Source organism: Leptonotus elevatus, chromosome 21 (assembly GCF_054856555.1).
Source record: "Leptonotus elevatus isolate MCC_2025b chromosome 21, RoL_Lele_1.0, whole genome shotgun sequence".
NCBI classification, from domain to species: Eukaryota; Metazoa; Chordata; class Actinopteri; order Syngnathiformes; family Syngnathidae; genus Leptonotus; species Leptonotus elevatus.
In genome coordinates, this window is record NC_141259.1 from 4,591,524 (window position 1) to 4,614,381 (window position 22,858).

The following is a 22,858-nucleotide window of genomic DNA, read 5'->3' on the forward strand; positions in this document are numbered from 1 at the left end:
TGTCTACTGTTTATTTTATACGTGCCAGTTAATAGGCCTACGTCTTTTTATAATACACCTAATAAAAACTGACACAGACCACTCAACGTGTGAACTAGCATAGTAAATTATGATTTTGTTGATTCGAGGCTTTTCCAACTGAACATTTTGGGGTATTTTGGAAACAACTACAAGATCGTTCTTGTCCAAGGTGTGAATGCCCTGCCCATCGACGACACTTCGCAGCTTGTCAGCCTAACAAAACCTACAAATGGTTTTGAATGGCCCCCGAAATCTACTCACATGCTAAACAGCTTGCTTTTTTTTTTTGGGGTGTACTGTCGGTCGTCATCTTGCCAACGGGGTTTCTTCTAATCCAACTTGTTTTCTCGGTCTTGCTGGGAAGCAAGAGTTGGCACATTAGCACTACGTCAATTGGAACAAAAGATGTGCATTCCCGAAACTCTCCATTTTCTGTGGTGAATGACATCCTGCGAAGTACCCGAGAAGTCAAACTGTGAGTAACATGTTTGGAAACTAGAGCCTTGCAGTTATGCATGCAAGTTTTCGTTTTAAAATTTTGCATTTATATAATTTATTGAATGAGTGATCTGAGATTATTTTAACTGCAAATAATATCATAAAGTAATTGCTTTCAGGATTAATTTAGTAAAATGTTGGTAATTACAATAGTTTGCAAATGACAGAGTCCCTTTGTATATTGCCTGCAAAAAAAATTGTTGATTGCATGTAAGCCTCAATTGAAATTACCACTTGCAAAACAGCTCTCTATTATCCTCCTTTTAGAGTGCATTCAGTATAACTTAATACTGGTTGTAGTTTATTGGTGATAATTAGATGGATAAATTCAATTTTAATTAGTTTTTATGTTTATAATTTTAATACCTGTATCTTCCCTGGCAACGGTCGTGCATAAATCCTTTTCAAATACGCACCATCTCCAGAGCAAACTCTGCATCAATGCGTTAAAGTGGTAAACTGATATTATCATAAAGATACTTTACAGGTTTACTATCGTATACACAAGTCCCTCCCCAGCACCCCCACCCCCCGCGGCGATCAGTCATCCTGCTCTCAGATAACGCGTCATTCTCTTCTCGATTACGCAGCGGGATTTACATGAAACTGTTAATTGTTTGCTCTTCAAATAGCCAGCCTGGAGCCAGCAGTCTGCCACAAGTTAAGGACCGACTCTTTGACCGCCCACCCCCAACCAGCCCCCTTCTATCTCTCTACCTCTCCGTCCTCCTGTCCGAACGTGTTGGAACCATAAGCATGACAAAGCACTGGCCGGGCCACAACCTGATGGCACCACCCGCTTTCGCCCACCTCGCAGACCATCAGCTCGACTTGAGCTGGGATGTTAGGCAAAGTTGTCCGCCCGGCCACCCAGTCCGGCACTGGAGCAACCAGCAATCGGCTCAGATGGTTCTCCCCCAGCACCCGCCGCCGAGCTTGGAAAAGCCCGCAGTAGCGCACCCGCAGGAGCAAATGAGCGGCACGTTCATGGACAAACTCGGAGCACCGCAGCCGTCGTATGGGAACGCTCACGATGCCGAGCCGAAACAAGAAGCTGCTCCGCGGGGCGCGCGGAGCGGTGACCGGGACACGACCGGCGCAAAAGGCGGCAAGAAGAAGAATTATCAGCGGTACCCCAAACCACCGTACTCGTACCTTGCCATGATTGCCATGGTGATTCAACGCTCTCCAGAGAAGAAGCTGACTTTATCTGAGGTAAACAAGAATATAAACATGCATGTGTCGGCTAATTGTCGCTTTGGGTGTATTTTACGCACAGACCTGTTTCACTTTAGCAGGTCAATAACTTAATGACACACTAAAAGTGGAACTTTCTTCAAGAAAATAACATATCATTGTTGCCAATGCTATAAATGTAGTGTCAATATTGGACAGAAAACAGCAACGCTTGTTGACACTTGAGTGACTGCCAGCCATGCCATTATTGGGTTTGCTGTGATAAGCTTGCACCGCAGTGAAACCAGATGCTGATATGCATCATGATTAGATACAGGACAGTACATGAGCCTCAACACAATTTATTATTTTTGTTTATCAAGCATTATTGTCATATCTCTTGCAGTGATTCATGTTTGTTGGTCTGGTTTCAGATTCTGAAGGAGATCAGCACCCTTTTCCCATTCTTCAAGGGGAACTACAAAGGCTGGAGAGATTCTGTGCGACACAACCTGTCTTCATACAACTGCTTTGTTAAGGTTTGTATACTCATACTTTTGCAGTGAAAGAAGTTGAGTGTATACACCATTACCATTTATCATGAGTTATTTGAAGACCACCGTTTGAAATTGCAAACCGTTTAGTTGAATATTTCTTTCTAGGCCAATAACCAATATTTGGAGCTGATATTCCCTTTCGTTTGAAAATTCTAGCAAAAAGGCTCCCAGGGCCATCGGCATGTCTTATTAAACAGTTAAATGAAAACTGGAACAAGTGAATAGCGCCATATTCTTTTCTACAGTAAAAGTTTTTCCAAATTTCAAAATATCTGGAATGTTAATTTCAAACAAAAATGAGCAAACTTTTTCATGCAAAGGTACGGAGAGTTTCCAGGGTCAGCCGCGTCTCTTTATAAAGTTAGGTGAAAAGGGTTCAAATGACCTGTCTGTGCTTCTTTTTTTTTTAAGCTATGTTTAAAATTTCTTGCTGCTAGTTGGGAGTTATAAACGAGCCATTTTGTTTCACATGTTTATTGAAGAATTGAATAGTTAGGCAGTCGGGACTGATGATACCCTAACGGCCACAGCTGTCTCTTTTCACAAAGTTTTCAATTTGTCTTGTCAATGAAAATATACCAGCCTACTATACGCTTAATTTACAACGTAGTTGATTCATGACATTGAATCAGAATTACGGTTTGAGGAATTTTAAGCTTGTCTGTAGTGACTTTGTTCATGTGACTTTATAATGCTAATAGCTAAGCTAAGTGGTCACGTGGCAAAATAACGCTAACGGGAGTTGTCGGTCATGACAAAATAACTACTTCCATTTAAATAGTTTCCTCAATTTAACACATTTTTTAATTAATATTTTATTGGCCAACAGCTTTTTTAAAAACGTCCAATGCTAATATTGGTCAAAATGCTGAACATCAGTGTTGATTATCAGCTTGATTGATAAATGCTCTATCCCTACCCAAACTAAACTCTTTCTCAAAACTGACAATCAAAATGTATAAATGAGACAACTGATCTATACGGAATCCTCAAACTTGCCAGATACTGTATATATTGTTTTTAAAGTGGAAAAAAATATATACATGGAGCGCTTCTATTAGCAAATTTCTACTTGTTGCGACAACACTGATGGTCTTGAAACCTTAAACCAGTTTGAAGCTTTTTCGTGTTCGTGGTTATTGTGAGTAAATGTGAAACAGTGCCAGCCCAGCTGGGTTGTCAGGTTTGAATATTCATCATCCATTCCTCCTTGCACCCGCAGGTGTTAAAAGATCCCAGCAAGCCTCAGGGCAAAGGTAACTTCTGGGCCGTGGAGCTGAGCTGCGTTCCCATGGAGCTCTTAAAGAGGCAGAACACGGCCGTGTCCCGCCAGGATGAGACCATCTTCGCTCAGGATCTGGCCCCTTACATCCTGCAGGGTCACAAGCCAGAATCTGAGCCACCACTGCCGCCGCCCACTGACCCTGTGACAACTCTCCCCCCCATGCGGCCCAGGGATCTCTCCCCTCCCCAAGAGGACTTTTACCGACCCAAGCTGGACTCATCCTTCGCTATTGACTCTTTGCTCCACAGCCTTCGCCCCAATAGCGGTTCAGGGGTTGTCGACGTGGGCATGAGAGACTGTTGGGGCGAGACGGAGCGCCCCCAGTTATCGCCCCCGCCGCGTCCCCGCTACGCATCTTCTGCCCGTAGTGTTTCTGCCAGCTCTGCTAGCCCAGCTTCCACCTCCTCTTCATCCTCTGAGGACGACTGGAAGGGGGTCTCCTTTCATGGGAAGCGTCTCCCACCTGATGGTCAAGCGAGTTCAAGCGGTTATGAGGAATATAAACCTCCACTACATAAGTCAGCGCGACGGGATGCAATCGCAGCCCCTTGGGAGCTGCCAACTTCCTACGCCAAATACGTCCCGCCCAATGCAGTTGCCCCACCAAGCATGCGGTTCAACAGCGGGTCTCTAATGCCCCTACATGGTGGACTTCCTTTTTACAGCTATGGCAGCTCTCATGTGGCGCCAAGTCACTTTCTCAGCCACACTTACTGGCCAATCTTCCCCAGCGGGCGGGTTTCCGTTCAACCCCCTCCGCTCGTCATGGACTTGGACCACATGCTGCAGTCCGCGCCACCAAATAAGAGTGTGTTTGATGCACTACTGCCACCCAATCAAAACTCGCATCACCAAGCAGCCAGCCAGTACACGCTACAGAATGCGTCGTCCCTAAACCGGTACTCTCAGTATTGACTCCTTTATGCTATTGACTTTTTAAACCGTCACTTTATGGCATGCAATCCACAATTTACATTTGTTTGTGCAAAACTTCAAAGGGAAAGTCAACCCATTTTTTGTTTTTTTCTCATAGGTGATGTAGCATGACTCCTTCTTGTGATTGACTCCAAGTTAGCCTTGAAAGCTGCGATATGGAACTTTTTCTCTCTCCCAAAAAGAACTTTACAATAAGCTTTTTATTTGAAATGCCTTCTAATTAGTAGATCAACACCTTAGCTGTCCACAATGGGTACTCCTGCAAGCCTCTGGCCAATAGTTTTCAGACTGGATTCGGGTTAGAATTTCCCGCGTCCTGTCTGCGGATGTGACGTAATGTGCGTGGTGTGTATGTGAAGAACGGTATGTGCAGTTTCATTTTTCGTCAGCAGGTGGCAGTAGCGATTCAAAATGGAATATTCTAAGTTCAGTAGCTTTAAAGGGAAGGGCAACCCCAAAATGTTCTTGACAATATGTTGTATGCGCCTCCTTCAGTCTAAAAATAGCATTTTGATTAATATTGCGTTTGTGGAATATGAATTAAGCAGCAAAATCCACCAATTTTCAATCTATCTCAGGGTGGCCATTTTGTCACTTGTTGAATAAAAATGACATCACAATTGTTCAGCGCTCAGGCAACAGCCAATCAGGGCTCAGCTGTTTTCGGAGTTTGGTCATGTGACATTCGCAAGCTGAGCTGTATTTTCAGTTGACTGCAATTACAAAATAGCCGCCCCCTGAGATGGATAATAACAGGTGGATTTCTGATTAATACTGTGTTTGTGGAATATGAATTAAGCAGCAAAATCCACCTATTTTTTATCCATCTCAAGCGGCGGCAAATTTTGCCACTTGTTGAATAAAAATAACATCACAATTGCTCAGCGCTCAGGCAGCGGCCAATCAAGGGCTCAGCTGTTTTCAGAGTTTGTCATGTGACATTGACAAGCTGAACTGTGATTAGTCGTTATGAGACCTGAGCAACTGTGATGTCATTTTCAGTTGACAGCAATTACAATATGGCTGCCCCCTGAGATGGATAAAAACTGGTGGATTTTGCTGCTCAATTCATATTCCACAAGCGCAATATTAATCCGAATGCCGTGTTTAGATTAGTGGGGCCGCATAGAACAAATTACAGTAAAAACAACAACAACCTCTTTATTAAAAACAAACTACCTCATATTGTACAACCAAACATATCTACCTCATTCCTACAAGGAAAACAATTTGCATATTCCCACATACAGCATTATCACTGCACTGCCGGCCTTCCTTGGACTGTTTTTTTTATTAGTAAGATTGTTTTTATTGGACAGCTGAATGTGTTGTTTCCCGAATTTTACGATTGTTTGAAAGGAACTGGGCAGTAAATGGTGCATATGATAAAATCTCAGTGTTACAAACTCATTAAATACATTAAATTTATCCTGCTTTAATAGTGCATTGAAGGGCATGATATATTATAGACATTTACACTGCATTACTACTTGCACGGATCAATCATGCTAATTGTTTGTAGCAGTTGTAATGTCCTTTTAAATATTGCTCAGGTTCGTCTCTTTTTAAAACTGTCAGACTACCTCATGTTTTTATGCTGTCGAAAATGTGGACTTTGCACTGTGGGTTAATTTGCACTCTTTTGTAGTCATGTGATTGTCTATCAAAACAAACTGTCTACTTGTGAATATTTTTGTTTTTAAAAATATGTCATCCTTTTGCCTTGAGGTTGTCTCTGGGGCAGAAGTGTGTAAAGAATGTCATGGTGCTGAACAGGGTTGATAATAAAAGGCTGTTTTAGTCAAATTGTTCAGTGTTATTAAATTTGTAAATACTGTACTCTATGAAGTGGAATTATGATGATTTATGAGCAAAATCGATTAAAAATAAAAGTAAGACTTCAGCTTATCTTGCAAGAGATTTTATCTTTGTACTATACATAATTTAATTTAAAAAATTTAATATTTTTTAAAGCAGAAATATTGATGTCAGCATTTACAGAACATTCTTTTAATAGTTGCCTCATCTTAAATGAGTCATGTTTGGTGTCAATGAAGCCGCAGCTCTTGCAAGCTTTGAGCTGATAAACTAACGGAGATAATTCTGGGTAGGCTCAAAGGCTCTCCAATCTTTCATAGTACCACAGATGGTGTTTGAGCACAGGAATTGAGATCTATAAACACAAACGTTATCTTTGATCAACCGTCCGCGGGCTCCGAATTGGAATTTGCAGCGAGCGCAAAGAAACCATCTGATTTACATCCAAAATCCAGCAGCCGTCAACCTCCTGCTGCTTCCTCCGCAGTGGCCGCTATCTCTTTATCAGCGGCCTACGCATGCCTGCACTCCCTCACCATGCGTCCCCGTGCATCATTCCTCGCCCAAAAAAGGGAGGAGGGAAACAGCCCCCACCCCCACCACCACCACCAGCCCCACCCCCACCACCACCACCAGCCCCACCCAAATACAAGACAATGCTGGGCTGCACCTCAACAATCACTCGCAAATGTAAATGTACGACTTTGCCCTATTGTGCTTGGTTACAAAAGCAACCACAATATTTCGCAATTTAAACTCCAGTTCAGGAGAGGAAAAAAGTGTTCAATCATTTTGAGCTGTCTTAATTCTCATGGATATATTAGCCATTAGAATTTTGGTTAGTAAATGATAAAATAAATACATTTCTGTGAAACATCTGACTTTAATGTATCTCTTCTTGTCACAGTCCACCTTTGAACACATCTTATAATTCCATCAAATCACTCCACCTTTCCACTTGTGTTTACTTTGCTTCCACTCTGTCACACTCCCTCTTGTGCCATGCGGTAGTCAAAGACGCTGCCTCTCTCAGGGAAAGTCTCATTCAAGCGCTTGCGCTTTTTCTGTGGTCTTCTATTTGCTTCCTCCTCCTTGCCATACCCACCTCCACCAGGGGTGTATAGGCAGAACATGTCCTGTAGAGGGAAATAGACATGCAGAATAGAGTTAGCACATGGATTCCCCAATCACCCGGGGCCTGTCACAAGGTAAATTTTCTTGATCGACTATGGCAAAAAGGAATCAAATCAATTAATTTGGAATATTATTGTAATGGAGAATCCCTTTAAATGGTATAAACACCCGATTTAAATTATTCTTCAGACTTACGAGTTTAATTTGTTCTATCACGCTCTTAACTTAAAAAAAAAAGTATCTCAAATCAACTTTCCCCAATGAAAATAATGGAATTGTGATTAATCGGTTCCAGTCTTGTCCTCAAACAAATAAGAACAATCTTTGTGACTTTTGATAGAGGGAAACAGCATCTATAATACTGTATTTTATAAAAACACAATTAAATAAAATGTAAAAACAACAATAACAACAAAAAACTGCGTAATAATACAATTAACTCATTCACTCCTAGCCATTTTCACTGAGGCAACCCCCTTCACTCCTGGCTGAACTGGATTTGGACTGATTTTACATGGCCCACAGAATATTGTGTTCTATTGCTATAAAAACATTGAACCTATCAAAAGAAAGATTCAAGTCCTTCTTTCATCAGGAAAAAACATTATATTCCTAACTGTTTCCATTTTGCAGAAATTAGCATTAGAATATAATAGCTACGTTTCAGCATTATACACAAACTTGTTGAAAACACTGGGAAAAATAGCTTGTTTTCAACATGGCCCTGGTTGATCTCCTTTGCTCTGCTGCCACCTTCTAGCCGTTTTTGTAATAACTACCATTGCTTCAACCGTTTTGTGCAGTTGATAGGCTGCATCAAAGCCTTCTGTATGCTCTAGCATAAAAAAAAACCACAAGAAATTTCGAAATACATCTTTGGGACACTTAAAACATTTAAAATAGAGCAAATGAGTTAAACAGAACATAATTTCTTAAAATGGTTTTTGCATTATGATTTAAAACTGTAATCCAATTAATTGTGCTGCTCCTTCTGGTGTACCCGCCTTGGCCACCAGGAGGTAGTATAATTTTTTAAATACTATGCACTCACTTTGCTCTCGCTAGCTTTTACAAACTTCTCCCGCTAGCCGCTCGTTAGCCGCTCCAGCTAGTCCTTGCTAGCCACTCTTGCTCACTTCTCCCGCTACTTCTGTTCGCCGGGCTGCTTGCTTGCTCACTCACTCCAAATAGTAATTAGTAACTGGTGCTAGCCTTGCGAAGTGTGGTCTTTCTGAGGCGCCGTAGTGCGTGTGCTTTAAAATTGTTGCATTCTGTTAGTTTACCACCAGATGGCACTAAATAATAATCACTGTCTCTTTAAAGGATTAAAAAAAAAATACAACTATTGATGCTAACCATTAGCATAGCATGTAGATGGCGTTTTGCATTGTTTGTTAGCATTAAGCTAAATGTACTTACCTGTGTAGTTGTTCTAAAACCGCTTAAAGCCTATTTTTTGATGAACTGTTCACTATTTACCAAACTGCTATTTGTTGTGAAGTGAGTTGAAATTAGTTCACTGCCACCATACAGCGCGTACATAAATGGCTGCTTGTATATTGAAAAAAAAATGAATTTGGGTCAGTCATATCTCAGTGTACTAATAGACTGTATATCATAACAAAAGTTGTCTTTAAGTTCACATAGTATCTAATACAAGAGGGGGAATTATAAATCAGTATTAAAAGAGGTCATCTTGATATCTTACCCCAGGCTGAAGGCTCACGCTGGTCTTCGCACCCAGACTGAGCACTCTGCCATCAGCTCTGTGAAGCAGGTTCAGTCCCGGCGCACCAGCTTCACCCCCTGACATCAGAGAAAAAGAACATTGTCGAAAATGATTATGCAAATTAAAAACAAAGCCATTCTGAAGGCAGTAATGTTTACCCTCAAGGCCATAGGGGCGCGTGGATCGCCTCTCACTCAGTACAGAAAGGACCACTTTGTCCCTGAATAGGATCTTCCGAATCACACCGTCTCCTCCGCAATACTTCCCTGCACCTCCTGAAGCGGGTCGCAAAGAGAACTGCTCCAAAATCACTGGGTACCTAGTAGAGATGGGCAAAACAAGAAGTTAGCTACAATAAATAGCCTATGTATAAAGCTAGATTATTATGTGAAGCTAGATTACAACTCTGTTACTGCTCTGCCTATACAATTAAATACAATAGATAATATTTTAATTATTGTACTGAAATTAATCTTTTGTCTAACACAAATAAATAACAAAAAATCTGTCTGGAGCGCAAACCATTTGAACATTGTGATGAAGGAAACAGTGTGCTAGTGTTAGTAGTCCAATGTACTGAGGGCCCAGGAGCTAACAGAAAAATATTTTTATTATTTGTGTGTTTGTGTGTGTGTGTGTGTGTCATTTTTCAGACTTTTCTGCCTTTCTGTCAAATTTTGGACATTTTTGGCAATTTCACGGACATATTATAGTAATTTTCTGCCTCACTTAGTCCTTTTTTTTTATACATTTTCTTGGTCTTTTTTGCTATCAATTTTTTTGCCTTTTTTTTTTTAAATAGACTTTTTGGCAATTTTATTGTAATTTTTTACCTCTCTTTTTTTGGACATTTTATGGTTACTTACATTTTCTTTTCTGCCTTTTTAAAAATAAATTTTCTGACTTTTTGGGCAAATCCAAAGACATTATATGGTAATTTTCTGCCTTCTTATGTTTTTGGACAATTTATGTTTACTCTTTTAGTGTTTTCTTCTCTGCCTTTTCCTCTTCCTTTTTGGACATTTATGGTCACTTTTTGGTCATTTTTAGATAATTTAAAAAACTTTTTATACCCATTCTGCCTCTTTTTTTTCTGACAAATTAAAGTTTTGAACTCTGACATTTTTTGAATATTTAATCATTCTTTTTTTTTTTATCTATAATTAATTTAAAGAACATTTTATTTAAAAATTTAAATAAATATGTAAAAAAAATACTAATTTCTATTTTTTTGGGGGTGATCCACAGGTAGCCACAGGAGAGGGACTAAAGAGCCACATGTGGCTCCAGAGCCACAGGTTGCAGACCTCTGCTCTAACCAGATCTCTTACCTCTTTTCCAGAATCTCTGGGTCAGTAATGCGTGTGTTGGTCATGTGACTGTGAACGCCACTTCTCCCATTCCAGCTTGGCCCAGCCCCAGCACCACCAGCGACAGTCTCATAGTATCCAACTTTCTCGCTGCCGAACGAAACGTTGTTCATGCAACCCTGATAACAAAGACGTAGGTTGTCATACATTGGCCACTTTTTAAAATCAATGAGTGGCATCATCTTATCGCCGCCATTCTCACCTGAGAGGCGGCACAGACCTCAAAGGCTTTGAAAATGACGTCCACAACTCTCTGGGATGTGAGCACATTCCCACCAACAACAGCAGCATTCTGTGAAGGCTGCAGGATAGAACCTGGGGGGATGATGACTTTGACTGGGGCAAGACAGCCCTGAATGTGTATGGAGAGAAAAAACATTGAAGAGCTCATTTCATGGCAATAAGGCTCCACTCATACATCGGATGTCCCGGACCAATTAGATTAAGAGGGAAAAGCATCAGACCTGATTGAGGGGGATGTCTTGTCCCACCATGCAGCGCAGGCAGTAGATGAGGGCAGAGAGGGTAATCGCTCGCGGAGCATTGCAGTTCCCCCAAACCTCTGTGCCAGTCCCAGTGAAGTCAAACACAGCACTGCCCTGTAGTGGTTAAAGGATATTAATGCTAACATATTCCCTGTAAGGCAGATTTCATGACACTGTTTTATGTGAAAGCTTGTGTGTTTACATGGCAGCTTTTTAGAGTGTGAAAATGTAACAAAGAAAAAAAAGAAAAGAAAAAAAACAGATATAGTGTTGTCATTATTAAAATATCACCTTTTCTTAAAAAAAATAAAAATAAATAATAAAAAGAGAGCGATGAGGATGACATGTTGACTCAGGAAAGCTGCCGAATAAATAATACTGAGCTCTTAAATTTTTTAAAATTAATTTAAAATTATTATTATTTTTTTTAAAGATGATTACCTCTTCTTCATTTATCTGGACCCGCAGCCGAATTGGGGTGCCATCATCCATGAAATCCTCTGACTCCACCTCCAAGGAGCCAGTCTGTTGCCGACGACGACGTGCAAAGTCTCTTAGCATGTCCCTCACTGCCAACTCTGCATTACTCTGCAATATACACAGGCCATGCCATCACTGGTGATCTACTCTCTGTTGTTTGCTCTTGGAGCCATTGTTACCTGGATGTAGCCCATGTAGGCCTGAACTACTGCCAGTCCATAGCAGTCGATCAACTCCCCCACCAGCTGGCTGCCTCTGCGGTTGGCTGCTACCTGAGCGCGCAAGTCCGACAAGTTGTCGTGGAGGTTCCGAGTTCCAGACGACTCGGGGTATTGCGCCGGCGCCATCAGGGCCTCCGTTACAGCTAAGGAGAGGACAGCGAGAGCAACCAAGTAGCAAAACGGAAAAGAATTGTCGGAAGAACGTAGCATGTGGTTATTTTATCATTTATTATTTCATAAAGCATTTTAACCTACTAGCCTAGTCTGACCCTGTGCAGAATTTCAAATGTTTTGAAATGAATATAGAAAATACAATTATCTTATTTACAGCATTGAATGCTTAAAAAAAAAGTTATTGTCCTACCTTCTTCCTGGAAGACGCCGCCTGTTACCAGTTTGAAGGAAATGAAGACAGCGCCCTCTTGCTGCAGAGAGGTGGAGTGTGGGGGCATCGAGCCTGGAGTGATGCCTCCTATGTCAGCATGGTGCCCCCTGCTGGCTACAAAGAACACCGGCCCACTAACGCCTTTCTTAAACACCTGAAATTCAAGGAGGGAGTGTTGGCATCGGACGGGAAGAAGAATTTTTGTTTTGTTTTTTAAAAGAGAGAATCTGCGGGACATAAACTCACTGGAGTGATGACTGTGAGATCAGGAAGGTGACTGCCGCCGGCACATGGGTGGTTACTCAGAATCACATCTCCTTCTTTTAGTTTATCCTCAAGAGATTTGATCTGAACAGAAAACAAGAATTTACTACTTTGGGTAAAACTAGATCAATTGAACAGCAGGCAAAGCTTCCACACCTGGAACTGGACAGTCTCCTGCATGGCACCAAGATGGACAGGAATGTGGGGCGCGTTAGACACCAGACCACCATCTGGTCCAAACACAGCACAGGAGAAGTCGAGACGCTCCTTGATGTTGGTGGAGATGGAAGTTCTTTGCAGAACTCTGCCCATTTGTTCTACAGGGCCACAACATGTCAGAATTTGCATAATTGCAGAATTTTTTCGATACTGTTATCAGCCAACCTGCAATGCTCATGAAGCGATGGGAGAAGATGGAGAGCTGCACTGTGTTGAGTTCTGTACCCACTGCGCTGTGAGGGTCAGCACCAACCGTCATGCACACGTCACCCCTTTCTGTCAAACAGGCTTCACAGCAAGGCTCCACCAGGATAGTGCTGAGGAGGAAATACAAAACTATTCAAAATCTGATGGAATACAACACAAGAGGTCTATCAATAATCCTCCCATGACTATATATTAATATTATTATATTATATATATTGACTATATACTCATTATTGTTTATATTGTAGAAAGACAATGAATCTTGCTACTTATTTTTTGGTTACTTTATTAATTGAATGAAAGGGGCAAAATATTAGAAACAGCAATCAATCAGTATGATGCACTGCAAACCCTGGAAAAAAAACATATCTAAAATATCATTAATAACAAAATATTAGCTATCCAACATAATTCAAGTGTCCATGCCTGTTCTTGTCAATGATGATGGCTGGTCCCGGGATGGTGTGACCATAATTAAGTTCCTCCCACAGATACACAGCTGTGTCATGGTAACCATCCTCAAAGTAGCATTTGGTCATCTAGACAGAAGAGTAAAGATGACACATTGTCATTAAGCGCATTTCTAGACCACAAGCCTTCATGATTCATTATCTACCAAAGAGTGGGCAATGAAAAACTGAATATGATAAGCTGATTAAACCCTTACTGTGGAGCAAAAAAGTATGTTGTCACCAATTGCGCAGGTTCTCCAACTTAAAGAGGAAGTCAACCTTAAACATTTCTTGACAATAATATGTTTTATGTGACCTCACTAGTCTAAACATGACATTGTGATTAATATTACATTTATGGAATATGAGTTATGAGTTACGACCAATCACAGCTCACCTGTTTTCTGAAGCGGAGCTGTGATTGGTTGTTACCTCAGATCTGAGCAACTGTGATGTAAATTTTACCCGACAGCGAGTGACAAAATGGCCGCCCCTGAGATGGATAAAAACAACTGGGTTTTTAGGGTGAAAGAAAAGCATTTAAGGCATTTGTATTACTATCATTAGTCAAAACTAGGGATGCACGATAATATCGGTGGCCAATAATTATCGGCAATTATCGACTAATTTGACGTCAAACAGATCAAGCAGATAATAAAGAAATCCGCAGATAATTATCTGCAATTATCAACCAATTTAACGTTATACAGATAAACCAGAAAATAAAAAAAATCAGCCGATAATAATAGACTTGCCGCGTTGGTCCATCTGTTGTGGTTGTGGCTCAAGATGTGTCTCCCCCAAATGTTACCCTCACAGTTTTTTGTTGAATTTTTAAAACGTGACTGTTTTGTTTTGGCAAACTCAAAATTAGTTAACTGGTTGTCTTTAAAGCAGAGATATGAATAAAATTCAGCTTCCTGGTGCGTTACAAATGTTTTGATGTATTTGTACTCGAAAGTATATATTGGTTTATCGGTATCGGTTGAAAATACCATTATCGTGCATCCCTAGTCAAAACGGGTTAAAATTTGACCTGAGAATAAAGATAAACGTAAAAAATTTGTGTATGGAGCGTATGGATATTATTTGGGGGGGTATTCTGCAGTAACGTCCAAATACCGTAACAGGTTTGGCCTGACCACGTCCCTTCTTTGGTTTGTACATCAATTTGATGCCCGACTTGCCACATCCCCTCACTCTGATGTCATCTACCATGATGGGCCTGTCTGGGATGGTGAATCCAAACTCCTTTAAATACCTAGACGCAAACAAATCCTCAGCTGAGTATCCCATGGGCAGACATGGACAACCTCTTAGCGCACAAACCTTTGAGTAAAAGCACTGCGGAAGTCGCCAGCTTGCAAACTCTGTTCATTTCGGGGGTAACCGACTGCGGTCACCATGAGAGCGCAATCTGTGCCCTCGTAGCGCAGGTGGAGAAAAACCTCAGTGGTTATTTGTCCACTGAGAGGATACGGGAAAAAAAAGCTTTAATGCTGCGAAGACATTTGTCACAGTGTCAGACAGAACTATGTTGCCAAACCTGTTGAATCCACGCACACGCAGTGTGTCGTGGCAGCGCTTTGAGAGCAGTTCCACTCTACGGTCAAGCTCGCTGAAAGAGCTGTGTTCATACTGCAGCGAGCACGGCTCCTGCACTTCTTCCACAACGTCCGCTAGAGCCAGACCGTAGGCTGACAGCACACCACTGTACCTGAATGAGCAAAAATATACATTGCACAATAAACAATTGACAACTATTGCAAGCTAAAAATGAACCTCACATGTGCAAGTGTTTTTAATTATATGGCTTTATGTGCTGAGTTTTTTTTCCAGGTTAATACTGTGCCCCCTTTAAGAGACAGAGCTTGAGCCTTGTTATTACTTGTGTATAAAGACGGTCTTCATCCCAAGGGCTCGTGCAATTGCGCAGGCATGCTGGCCACCGGCGCCCCCGAAACATGCCAACACATGCTGAGATGTGTCATGGCCCTTTGCCTAGAGTGCAGACATGATAGTTAACATTCAACGTATTTAGGCAGACTCAAATAAAAAAGTGTACATTGTTACTTCAGTACCTGCGTCAGGGCTCTGATTGGCCGACACATGGCCTCATTGGCCACGCGGATGAATCCCATGGCCACTTCTTCCAAGGTCATTTCAGATTGGCTTTTGGGCAAAGTACCATTGTTTGAGTGGTTTCTTCCATTTGCACCAGCCTGCAAAAAATATATATTAAAAACTATTTCATATATTACAGTTATTGCCGTAAACATTAGCACAATCTAATGTGACCCATTGCAAGATATAGTGGACCAAAAATCTAAAAATACAAAAATTAATAAAAGTTAAAATAAAATAATTTAAAAATGTAATATTTTTTTTTATATATATATAAATGGAAATAAAAACAAATAATAAATAAAAGAAAAAAACGAGACTCAAAAAATTTAACTATATAAATAAATGTGGAAATAAATACCAAAATCTATACAAAAATAAATACATAGATTTAAATATCAATCAATCAATAAAAAGGCTATGTTCTCATATGTATTTATTTCATGCTGCAGAGGCTGTCAGCATGAAATGCGCCATGAAATATTATTCAAATGAGTGTGCGGTCCTAAGCGTGTTTTGGGTTGGACTCTGCAGTTGCAAACCGCCTTTCGCTTGGTAGTGTTCTCTCAATCACACCAAAAAATGTCGGCGAACAAGTCTCGCCGGCTTGCAAGGACAGCTTAATAATATGAGAGCAGAGCATTTTTATTTATTGACATTTAATTCTATTAGTTTTGTATTTATTTCCACAATTATTTTTATATTTATTTTTATTTTTTGAATCTCACTTTTTTTTAAATCTGTATGTATTTATATATTTTTGTTGTTTGTATTTCCATTTATTTATTTTTTATTTATATTTTGAATTATATTTTTTATATCAGTTTTTATTTTCACTTTTATTTATTTATTTATTTTGTATTTTGGCATTTTTGGTCCTCCATACAAGACATGCAATAAAATTTAGTCTTTAGGAAGTTATAGTGCACAGTATTGATTGACACTACACTTACTATTATATTCCACTGGAAACAGCAATACAACATTTAACATTTTGTGACTGCAAATAGGTCCAATGAGGTGTTATCAAGATAAATAATAGTACTTGTGATTGATTAGAGGACAGGAAGTGGTTGATTTCTTTGGTGAGACAACGGAAATGCGTCATGGTCTCCTCCAGGGATAGAGGTTCGTTCTCGCCAGGACCAAATATCTTGGGAAAGAAGGAAGGGAGGAGGCGGCCGAGAGCTAGGTTAGCATCTGTCACAGTCAGAGGACCACCTGGGAAAATCAAAAAGGGATGTCATGTTACAACGTTTTACTAGTGTAATACACACAAGCAGTTTTTGTGTGAACTTGCTGGGTGTTCCAAAAAAAAAAAATATATATATATTTTGTAGTCCATTATAGTATTGAGTATTTTCTTATAGTAATTACTCAGATATCTATATTTCAAGTGATGCCATTTTTTTTAACACCCTGCATTTTAAGGTGTATGGATGAAGACACAAGTAAAGCAATGACAGTTATGTACATTACCTTTCCGATAGCAGGCTGGTCCTGGATGTGCACCAGCAGACTCTGGTCCAACCACAAACATCCCCGACCTGAAATGAGAAGACAAGACATCATGCCAATATTTACTGCACATACAGCTAACACAATCTCAGGAGACCCAATGCATGAGGTGTATCAATAATCAGTGGGTCAAACTCAAAGGTGGCAAACATCAATATAATCACACTCGGTAATTAAGTGGTTAAGTACAGAGACTTGTAGTACTTGTGTAAAAAAAAGAAAAAGAAAAAAAAGGCTCTGGTAAAAGAATTGTTTCAACTCCTTAAGCAAAAGTATTATGTATTATGGTAAGTACAAAAGCAAAAATATATATAAATATATTGTCAATTATATAGGATACCCATTTTGATAATTTTGCACAAAGAAAAAACAAAAAATGTTTTTGTTAATATTTCATATTATTATTTTATTTTTTTCCAACTTATAAGTTCCCAACATCTCAACCACAACTAACTTTACCTCTCTATACTAGCATTTTTTTTTTTACATTTTGAAACTCCGCCACTTTATATTTTGTTTGTTTCAGTGTCTTAATATATAATACTAGTGTAACTTCAACTTTGAAGACAAATTCCCTGTGTGTATAGACTTTGATTCACACGTTGTCATCCCTGAAGGTTGAAAAAAAGTCACGAGCCTATTTAATGTAGAGATATCTATTTTAAAATGTAAGCGCAATACAGACATCCAGGGGGAAAAAAAACGACTTAAGTCCAGTAACAAAGTACAAATATCGCACTTTGTTACTGGTCAAACGGTTGCTGTGACAGACCTGAAGAAGAGTCGCGACCCTCCGCCTGCCGCAACAGTGTTGATGTCGAGCTGAGGCGCCTGCAGGGTGACTCCAGCTGTGGTCGCCTCAAACACGTGCTCAAACTGGCCGGCGTAACGACTCACATCGGTAGACGTGCCTGTAGAAGTTAAGTATAGAATATGCGGGATTCTTTTGCAGCCATAAAAAGACATTATAACACAAATCTTCATATTGTACAAACAAAACAACACCAGAGACCTACCGCCCATATCAAAGCCAATCACAGGTCTCTTCTCCATCTGGCTGTAAGAAGTGACAGCGTAACCCACGACCCCGCCGGCTGGCCCAGACAAGACGGCGCGCGAGCCACAGAACTGCTGCATGGGAGTCAGACCACCGTCCGACTGCATGAACAGGACATCCACATCCTAATGACAGAAAGTAACACAAGATTAACCTGCTGAAATAATTACTATGCACTTTTCTAGGATAATGATCGACAATAACACTGAATTCAACCAGCATACCTTCAAAGCATCCTTAAATCCAGAGGTGAAGCCTTTAAGATACTCCCGGATTTTGGGTGTGAGGTAGGCATCAGCGCAGACGGTGTAACCTCGAGGGACCGCCCTGACCATGGGCATGACCTCGGAGGATAGAGACACCTGGGTGAAGCCCAGCTGACGAGCCAGGGCACCCACGGCTTTCTCGTGGTCGGACCACCTGAGGAATAAAGAGGGGAAATTGTGACAGAGCTACAACATACAGCAAAAGGACAACAGCATCGTCACATGGGACATATCTATTTATAATTCATTTAAGGGTTTTCCATTTGGACTTATTTTAAGCACCCAGGCTCACATTGCATGAGAGTCTGGCATTAACATTTCTCCAACAACTGAGTTTCAAATTAAAAATAAATAAATGTGAAAATAAAAACAGATATAAAAAATAAATGAATAAATATATATATACCTGACATTTTTTGTATTTAATTTATGAATTATATTTTTACATCTGTTTTTATTTTCACTTTCATTCATTTATTTTGCCATTTTTGGTCCTCCATAGTTTCATGACTTGGGATGTAAAATAAAATAAAAAACATTTTTGTGAATATACAGTTACAGCTAAGTGTCATCAGTATCTAGATTTTAACCCCTATTGTTTGATCTTTTTGGGCTCAGAGGTAGGAAGTTTTATTTTTTTAACATTATTTTTTTAAACATGTAGACTTAGGCTGCATTCCAGAAAAATGGGAAGTCAGATTTATCCCACTCGGATTGTACCAGTTGCGACCTCAAAGCGCTCCAGGCAATTGTAAACAACAAAGATGGCTGATTGTGATACTTTTTTTGTTTTGTTAGACAAAACACATTTAGTGTTCTCCAGCAAAACCACTTTCATTATTTGCTGTATAAATAAGGGAATGTCATATTTTATAAGCATTGCATACATTTCATTAAAAAAAATCATTGAGGGAAATCACAGAAAATCATTTATGTTTTGGGTTTTTTATTGGACGGTTAGATAAATAAAAAAAATCTGACTTTGCGACTCTGACCTCACAGTTTGAGTGGCATTCCAGTGCACATTTCGGGAAACTCCGACTTCCCACTTTCATGGAATGCACCATTAGGCAAAGAGTATACAACATGCAGCTGCACTGACGTGTAGGAATGAAGCAGAAGCACAGCCAGACTGCTGATTCCACGTGACAGAACCTCTTTCAGGTCCTTCTCCACACGTTCCAGATCAAGCTCCTGCCATACTTCCAGACTATCCCCGGTGCTGCCTGGGGATAGACACCGATAAAAGAAAACACATTCAAATGAGTCACATGATCATCTGTACACACACCAATAAACACCATGGGATTCCTGAAACTTGTTCTGCTAGGATATATGTTCAGGTGAACTACTTTGGTGCCAAATTACTCACACTTATTTGACTTGGTCGGGGTTACAAAAACAAACATCGGTACTATTAATTACTAATTGATAATTGTGCCCCATGGATTACATTTGGATGACTCTCAAAAACAGAATTCTAAAATGAAAACATTGTAAAAGTGAACTTGCAGGGAGTTTTGTTTGTACACCTGTGACAACACGCTTGGGATCCTTCCTGGGTAGCTGGCAGCCATCTTGTTTCAGGACAACGCGCTCGTCTACCTCGATAACCTCCTCATTCAGCACTTCAGGCACTGATACCTCCTGTGATTGCACATATGAACATTATATAATGCGTTATGTAAAACTGGACAAAGTGCAGAAAACAATTAAGGACACTGGACACGTATAGAGTGGTGAAGATAAACCGATAAGAATGGTCGTGTAATAGTAAGTTCTTTGTTCAGAGTACAACATATACACATTCCACAAGCACAGACAACTTCTGTTTAGCCTTCAAGACGGACCCTAATGGATAAGCAACCACATAACCATTAATGGCTCACTGGTCAGAGGGCAAACTCTAAGACAGTTCTTTGTAAGATGACAAAACAACCTTGTTTATCCCCAAGGTTTCCAAAGTACCAGATATAACCTGCAAGGTGCTGTTTTTGTTGCAGGGTGAGGATTACCAACCAAGTCAAACAGCTTCGGCCGGGCCTGAGTTCCAATGTGCAGCAAGTCTTTGAAGCCTTTAGTGACCAGCAGAGCCGTCCTCTCCCCTTCTCGCTCAAGCAACGCGTTGGTGGCCACAGTGGTGCCCATTCGAATCCAGCCGATCCGAGACGTGTCGACGGGTTGGTCGCGAGGAAAGGCGCATCCCGTTTCCTGCCGGCGAAGACGCAGATATAACGCAAATTCAGTTCCAATACATCACATTGTAATAAAAAAAAAAAAGGCATCTGTGATATTTTAATTTAATAATTATTTTTTCTACAGTATAATAATGTTTTTAATGATCTGCAATAATGATTAGCTGGGAAATCCAATAATAGAAGAGTACAAAAAACAACTATATCAGTGTTTTGATCAGGGATGTAACAATAACGACAATATTAAAACTGCCACAATATTGTTGTGGTCGTGTCACAATATTAAAAGCAGCACATTTGTTAAAAAGGTCATGTTTTCCATTTGTGCAGTTCTAACGTCCTCTAGTTGTTAGTTTATCAGTGCAGTCAAATTTTAATTAGACATGTTTTGGCCACCTACGATTAAGACCCACACTAATCACCAGATGAAGGGGAACGTAACCTTTGAATTCCTTCATAAATGACAAATTAACAAGTAAGTATACCTCCATATTTAGCATTATTAAGAGATTGTAGGCCATTTATATGCATTGACATTGATGTTAATGTTATCTGTACGATTTTAACTATATGTATAACTATTACCACAGCTAATTAGCATTGTATAAAATACATTTAAAATGATGGGCCAAGCCTGTTCATTTGACATACACAAAAACACAATACAGTAGTGCTTTTTTTTTTCTCAACGCGAGCATATATATATATATATATATATATATATATATATATATATATATATATATATATATATATACATACATACATACATACATACATACATACAATCTCATTAGTTTTTATACAGTATCGTGCACTTTTTTCACAGACCACCTCACAAAATTGTGATAATTACTGTATCATGAGGTTCATGTCGTGATATGGTATTGTGACGTTTGAATATCGTTACATCCCTAGTTTTAATCAACACTGCCTGAGAGGTATTCTTTTAAAAACATGTTCATTATTGTCATTGTAGCTCCCACTACACATGTTCAGACATCAAGATTACCTCCTCCAAGACTCTGCGGATGCCTTCAGTGGGAGCGTCTTTGTAGTTCTGGGGGTCACGGGAGAGCAGTTTGAGGACCCTTTCTCGGCCATCTGGTAGGCGAGCGAACACGTCCGTGAAGGTTCCTCCTCGGTCGATGGCAAAGTCAAACTTTCCTCCAGTGTGGGCCATGGTGAGCAGTGATACTGAGACAGACACCTTTGTGAATGCATGTGCTCTGCTCGTTCAGTACCTGATTTATTTATTAATTATTATTATTATTTTTAACAGTTTTCATGTGTTTAAATCAGCTAGTAGTAGAAGGTATTATAAACTTGGGCACGTTACTTATAAATGATGCTAGACATTTGAGCACTACTTTGCACGGTGCACCTTAGGAGACAACTGTAAATGAGCTACAGTTTGAGACACACATTGCATCACATTTATGCTCATATGACACGTGTACAAACGGGAGTGTTGCATTAACACTATTGTACATTGTAGTGCTCAGTAAATGACTTGGACATCTGTCTTCATGCAACGTCACAAAACTATATGCACAAGGCTTGCAACCCGACTGTGGTGCAAGTGGTCTACTTCGGTTGTGTTTACGTGTGCGATGCGTACCGTGCATCCGATTAAAAACGATACGAATTAACTCACCCGTCAGCCAGCTCAGTCGTTCTGTCAAGTCTAGTCTTCAGTGTCCTAAAGTCAAGGAACCACCGTTTGCGTGTTCTTCTAACCAGCAACACTGTGACTCACACACGATTATTTAGAGCTCCGCCCCCATGCACTCGCGGAGGTAAATCATTATTTATTTATTTATTTAAATAATGAGTATGAGACAAGGTAACAAGCAAAGCGCAGTCGCCCAAACACGTGGTACAATCTTCAGACTTATGTTGTGGACGTACCGTTACAAAGAGCACTAAAACACAATTACTGTCACACGCCTTCATAAACATTCAATGAGACACACAGAAATAAGTAAATATCAATTTCCCGAACCGCTTATTTTAACATTCAAAAGTAAATTCGAACCATTAGTGGTACGTTAGAGCCAGCACGGCTTTCTCAGGTAGTTTCAACACTATACGGAAAAAAATGACATACGTTTGCAACCTAAATTCTGGTGATTTATTCCATAAATTTAGTTAATTTATTCAAAACAGCTTTCGTTCTACTTCCTGTAAAAAGGGGAGTTTGGTGATTTGTCCAATCAAATTTCAGCTAACGTGCAATCAGACAGGAAGTTGTAGGATAGATTTCAAAATAAAAGAGATAGTGCCGGACAGGAAGTGTTGAGGCGGCTTTGGAAAAAAAAGCGAAAACAATAGTAAACAAACTAAAAAAACGCATGCACGATGTATTGTTTTTGTCGTAACTTTACACAGTTGTGTCATGAGATAAATGTATTATTGTGCTCGTCTGCTTTTCTTGGAGGCATACGCCTGACACTTTGCT

General features: G+C 40.0%; 2 protein-coding genes across 3 annotated transcripts; one reads left to right on the forward strand and one right to left on the reverse strand.

The window, feature by feature from the left end:
- Window positions 1-1,275: 1,275 nt before the first annotated feature.
- foxh1 (forkhead box H1) lies at window positions 1,276-4,452 on the forward strand. Its single transcript, XM_086066453.1, has 3 exons — window positions 1,276-1,734; window positions 2,130-2,234; window positions 3,475-4,452. The coding sequence occupies exons 1-3, from the start codon at window positions 1,276-1,278 to the stop codon at window positions 4,450-4,452; spliced, it is 1,542 nt and encodes a 513-aa protein (XP_085922579.1).
- A 2,616-nt stretch (window positions 4,453-7,068) lies between these two features.
- On the reverse strand, window positions 7,069-22,319 carry oplah (5-oxoprolinase, ATP-hydrolysing). Of its 2 annotated transcripts, XM_086066102.1 has the most exons (28): window positions 22,055-22,319; window positions 21,410-21,594; window positions 20,222-20,413; window positions 19,735-19,849; window positions 19,305-19,428; window positions 18,161-18,356; window positions 17,896-18,061; window positions 17,652-17,790; window positions 16,841-16,908; window positions 16,407-16,582; window positions 15,319-15,459; window positions 15,126-15,238; window positions 14,784-14,954; window positions 14,567-14,704; window positions 14,360-14,498; window positions 13,212-13,324; window positions 12,744-12,895; window positions 12,516-12,676; window positions 12,342-12,443; window positions 12,075-12,249; window positions 11,669-11,853; window positions 11,451-11,597; window positions 10,989-11,123; window positions 10,727-10,876; window positions 10,486-10,643; window positions 9,313-9,473; window positions 9,134-9,231; window positions 7,069-7,427 (listed from the first exon to the last, which is right to left on the reverse strand). In XM_086066102.1, exons 2-28 carry the CDS (start codon window positions 21,578-21,580, stop codon window positions 7,275-7,277), a joined length of 3,939 nt encoding a protein of 1,312 aa, XP_085922228.1. In that variant the 5' UTR covers window positions 21,581-21,594; window positions 22,055-22,319; the 3' UTR covers window positions 7,069-7,274. The 2 variants fall into 2 exon arrangements, with proteins under 2 accessions (XP_085922228.1, XP_085922229.1); XM_086066103.1 differs by lacking the exons at window positions 19,305-19,428; window positions 19,735-19,849; window positions 20,222-20,413; window positions 21,410-21,594; window positions 22,055-22,319 and adding an exon at window positions 19,198-19,263 and having other exon boundaries at window positions 7,070-7,427.
- Between the last annotated feature and the right edge of the window lie 539 nt (window positions 22,320-22,858).

Excerpts from the sequence above, each read along its gene's own strand:
- oplah (XM_086066102.1), bottom strand. The coding sequence starts at position 21,580 with ATGGCCCACACTGGAGGAAAGTTTGACTTTGCCATCGACCGAGGAGGA. Across the intron at positions 19,850-20,221 it reads GGCCGAAGCTGTTTGACTTG|GAGGTATCAGTGCCTGAAGT; the intron begins GTTGGTAATCCT and ends GTGCAATCACAG. Across the intron at positions 12,444-12,515 it reads AGGAGACTGTCCAGTTCCAG|ATCAAATCTCTTGAGGATAA; the intron begins GTGTGGAAGCTT and ends TTTTCTGTTCAG.
- foxh1 (XM_086066453.1), top strand. The coding sequence starts at position 1,276 with ATGACAAAGCACTGGCCGGGCCACAACCTGATGGCACCACCCGCTTTC. Across the intron at positions 1,735-2,129 it reads AGAAGCTGACTTTATCTGAG|ATTCTGAAGGAGATCAGCAC; the intron begins GTAAACAAGAAT and ends GTCTGGTTTCAG. Across the intron at positions 2,235-3,474 it reads CATACAACTGCTTTGTTAAG|GTGTTAAAAGATCCCAGCAA; the intron begins GTTTGTATACTC and ends TTGCACCCGCAG.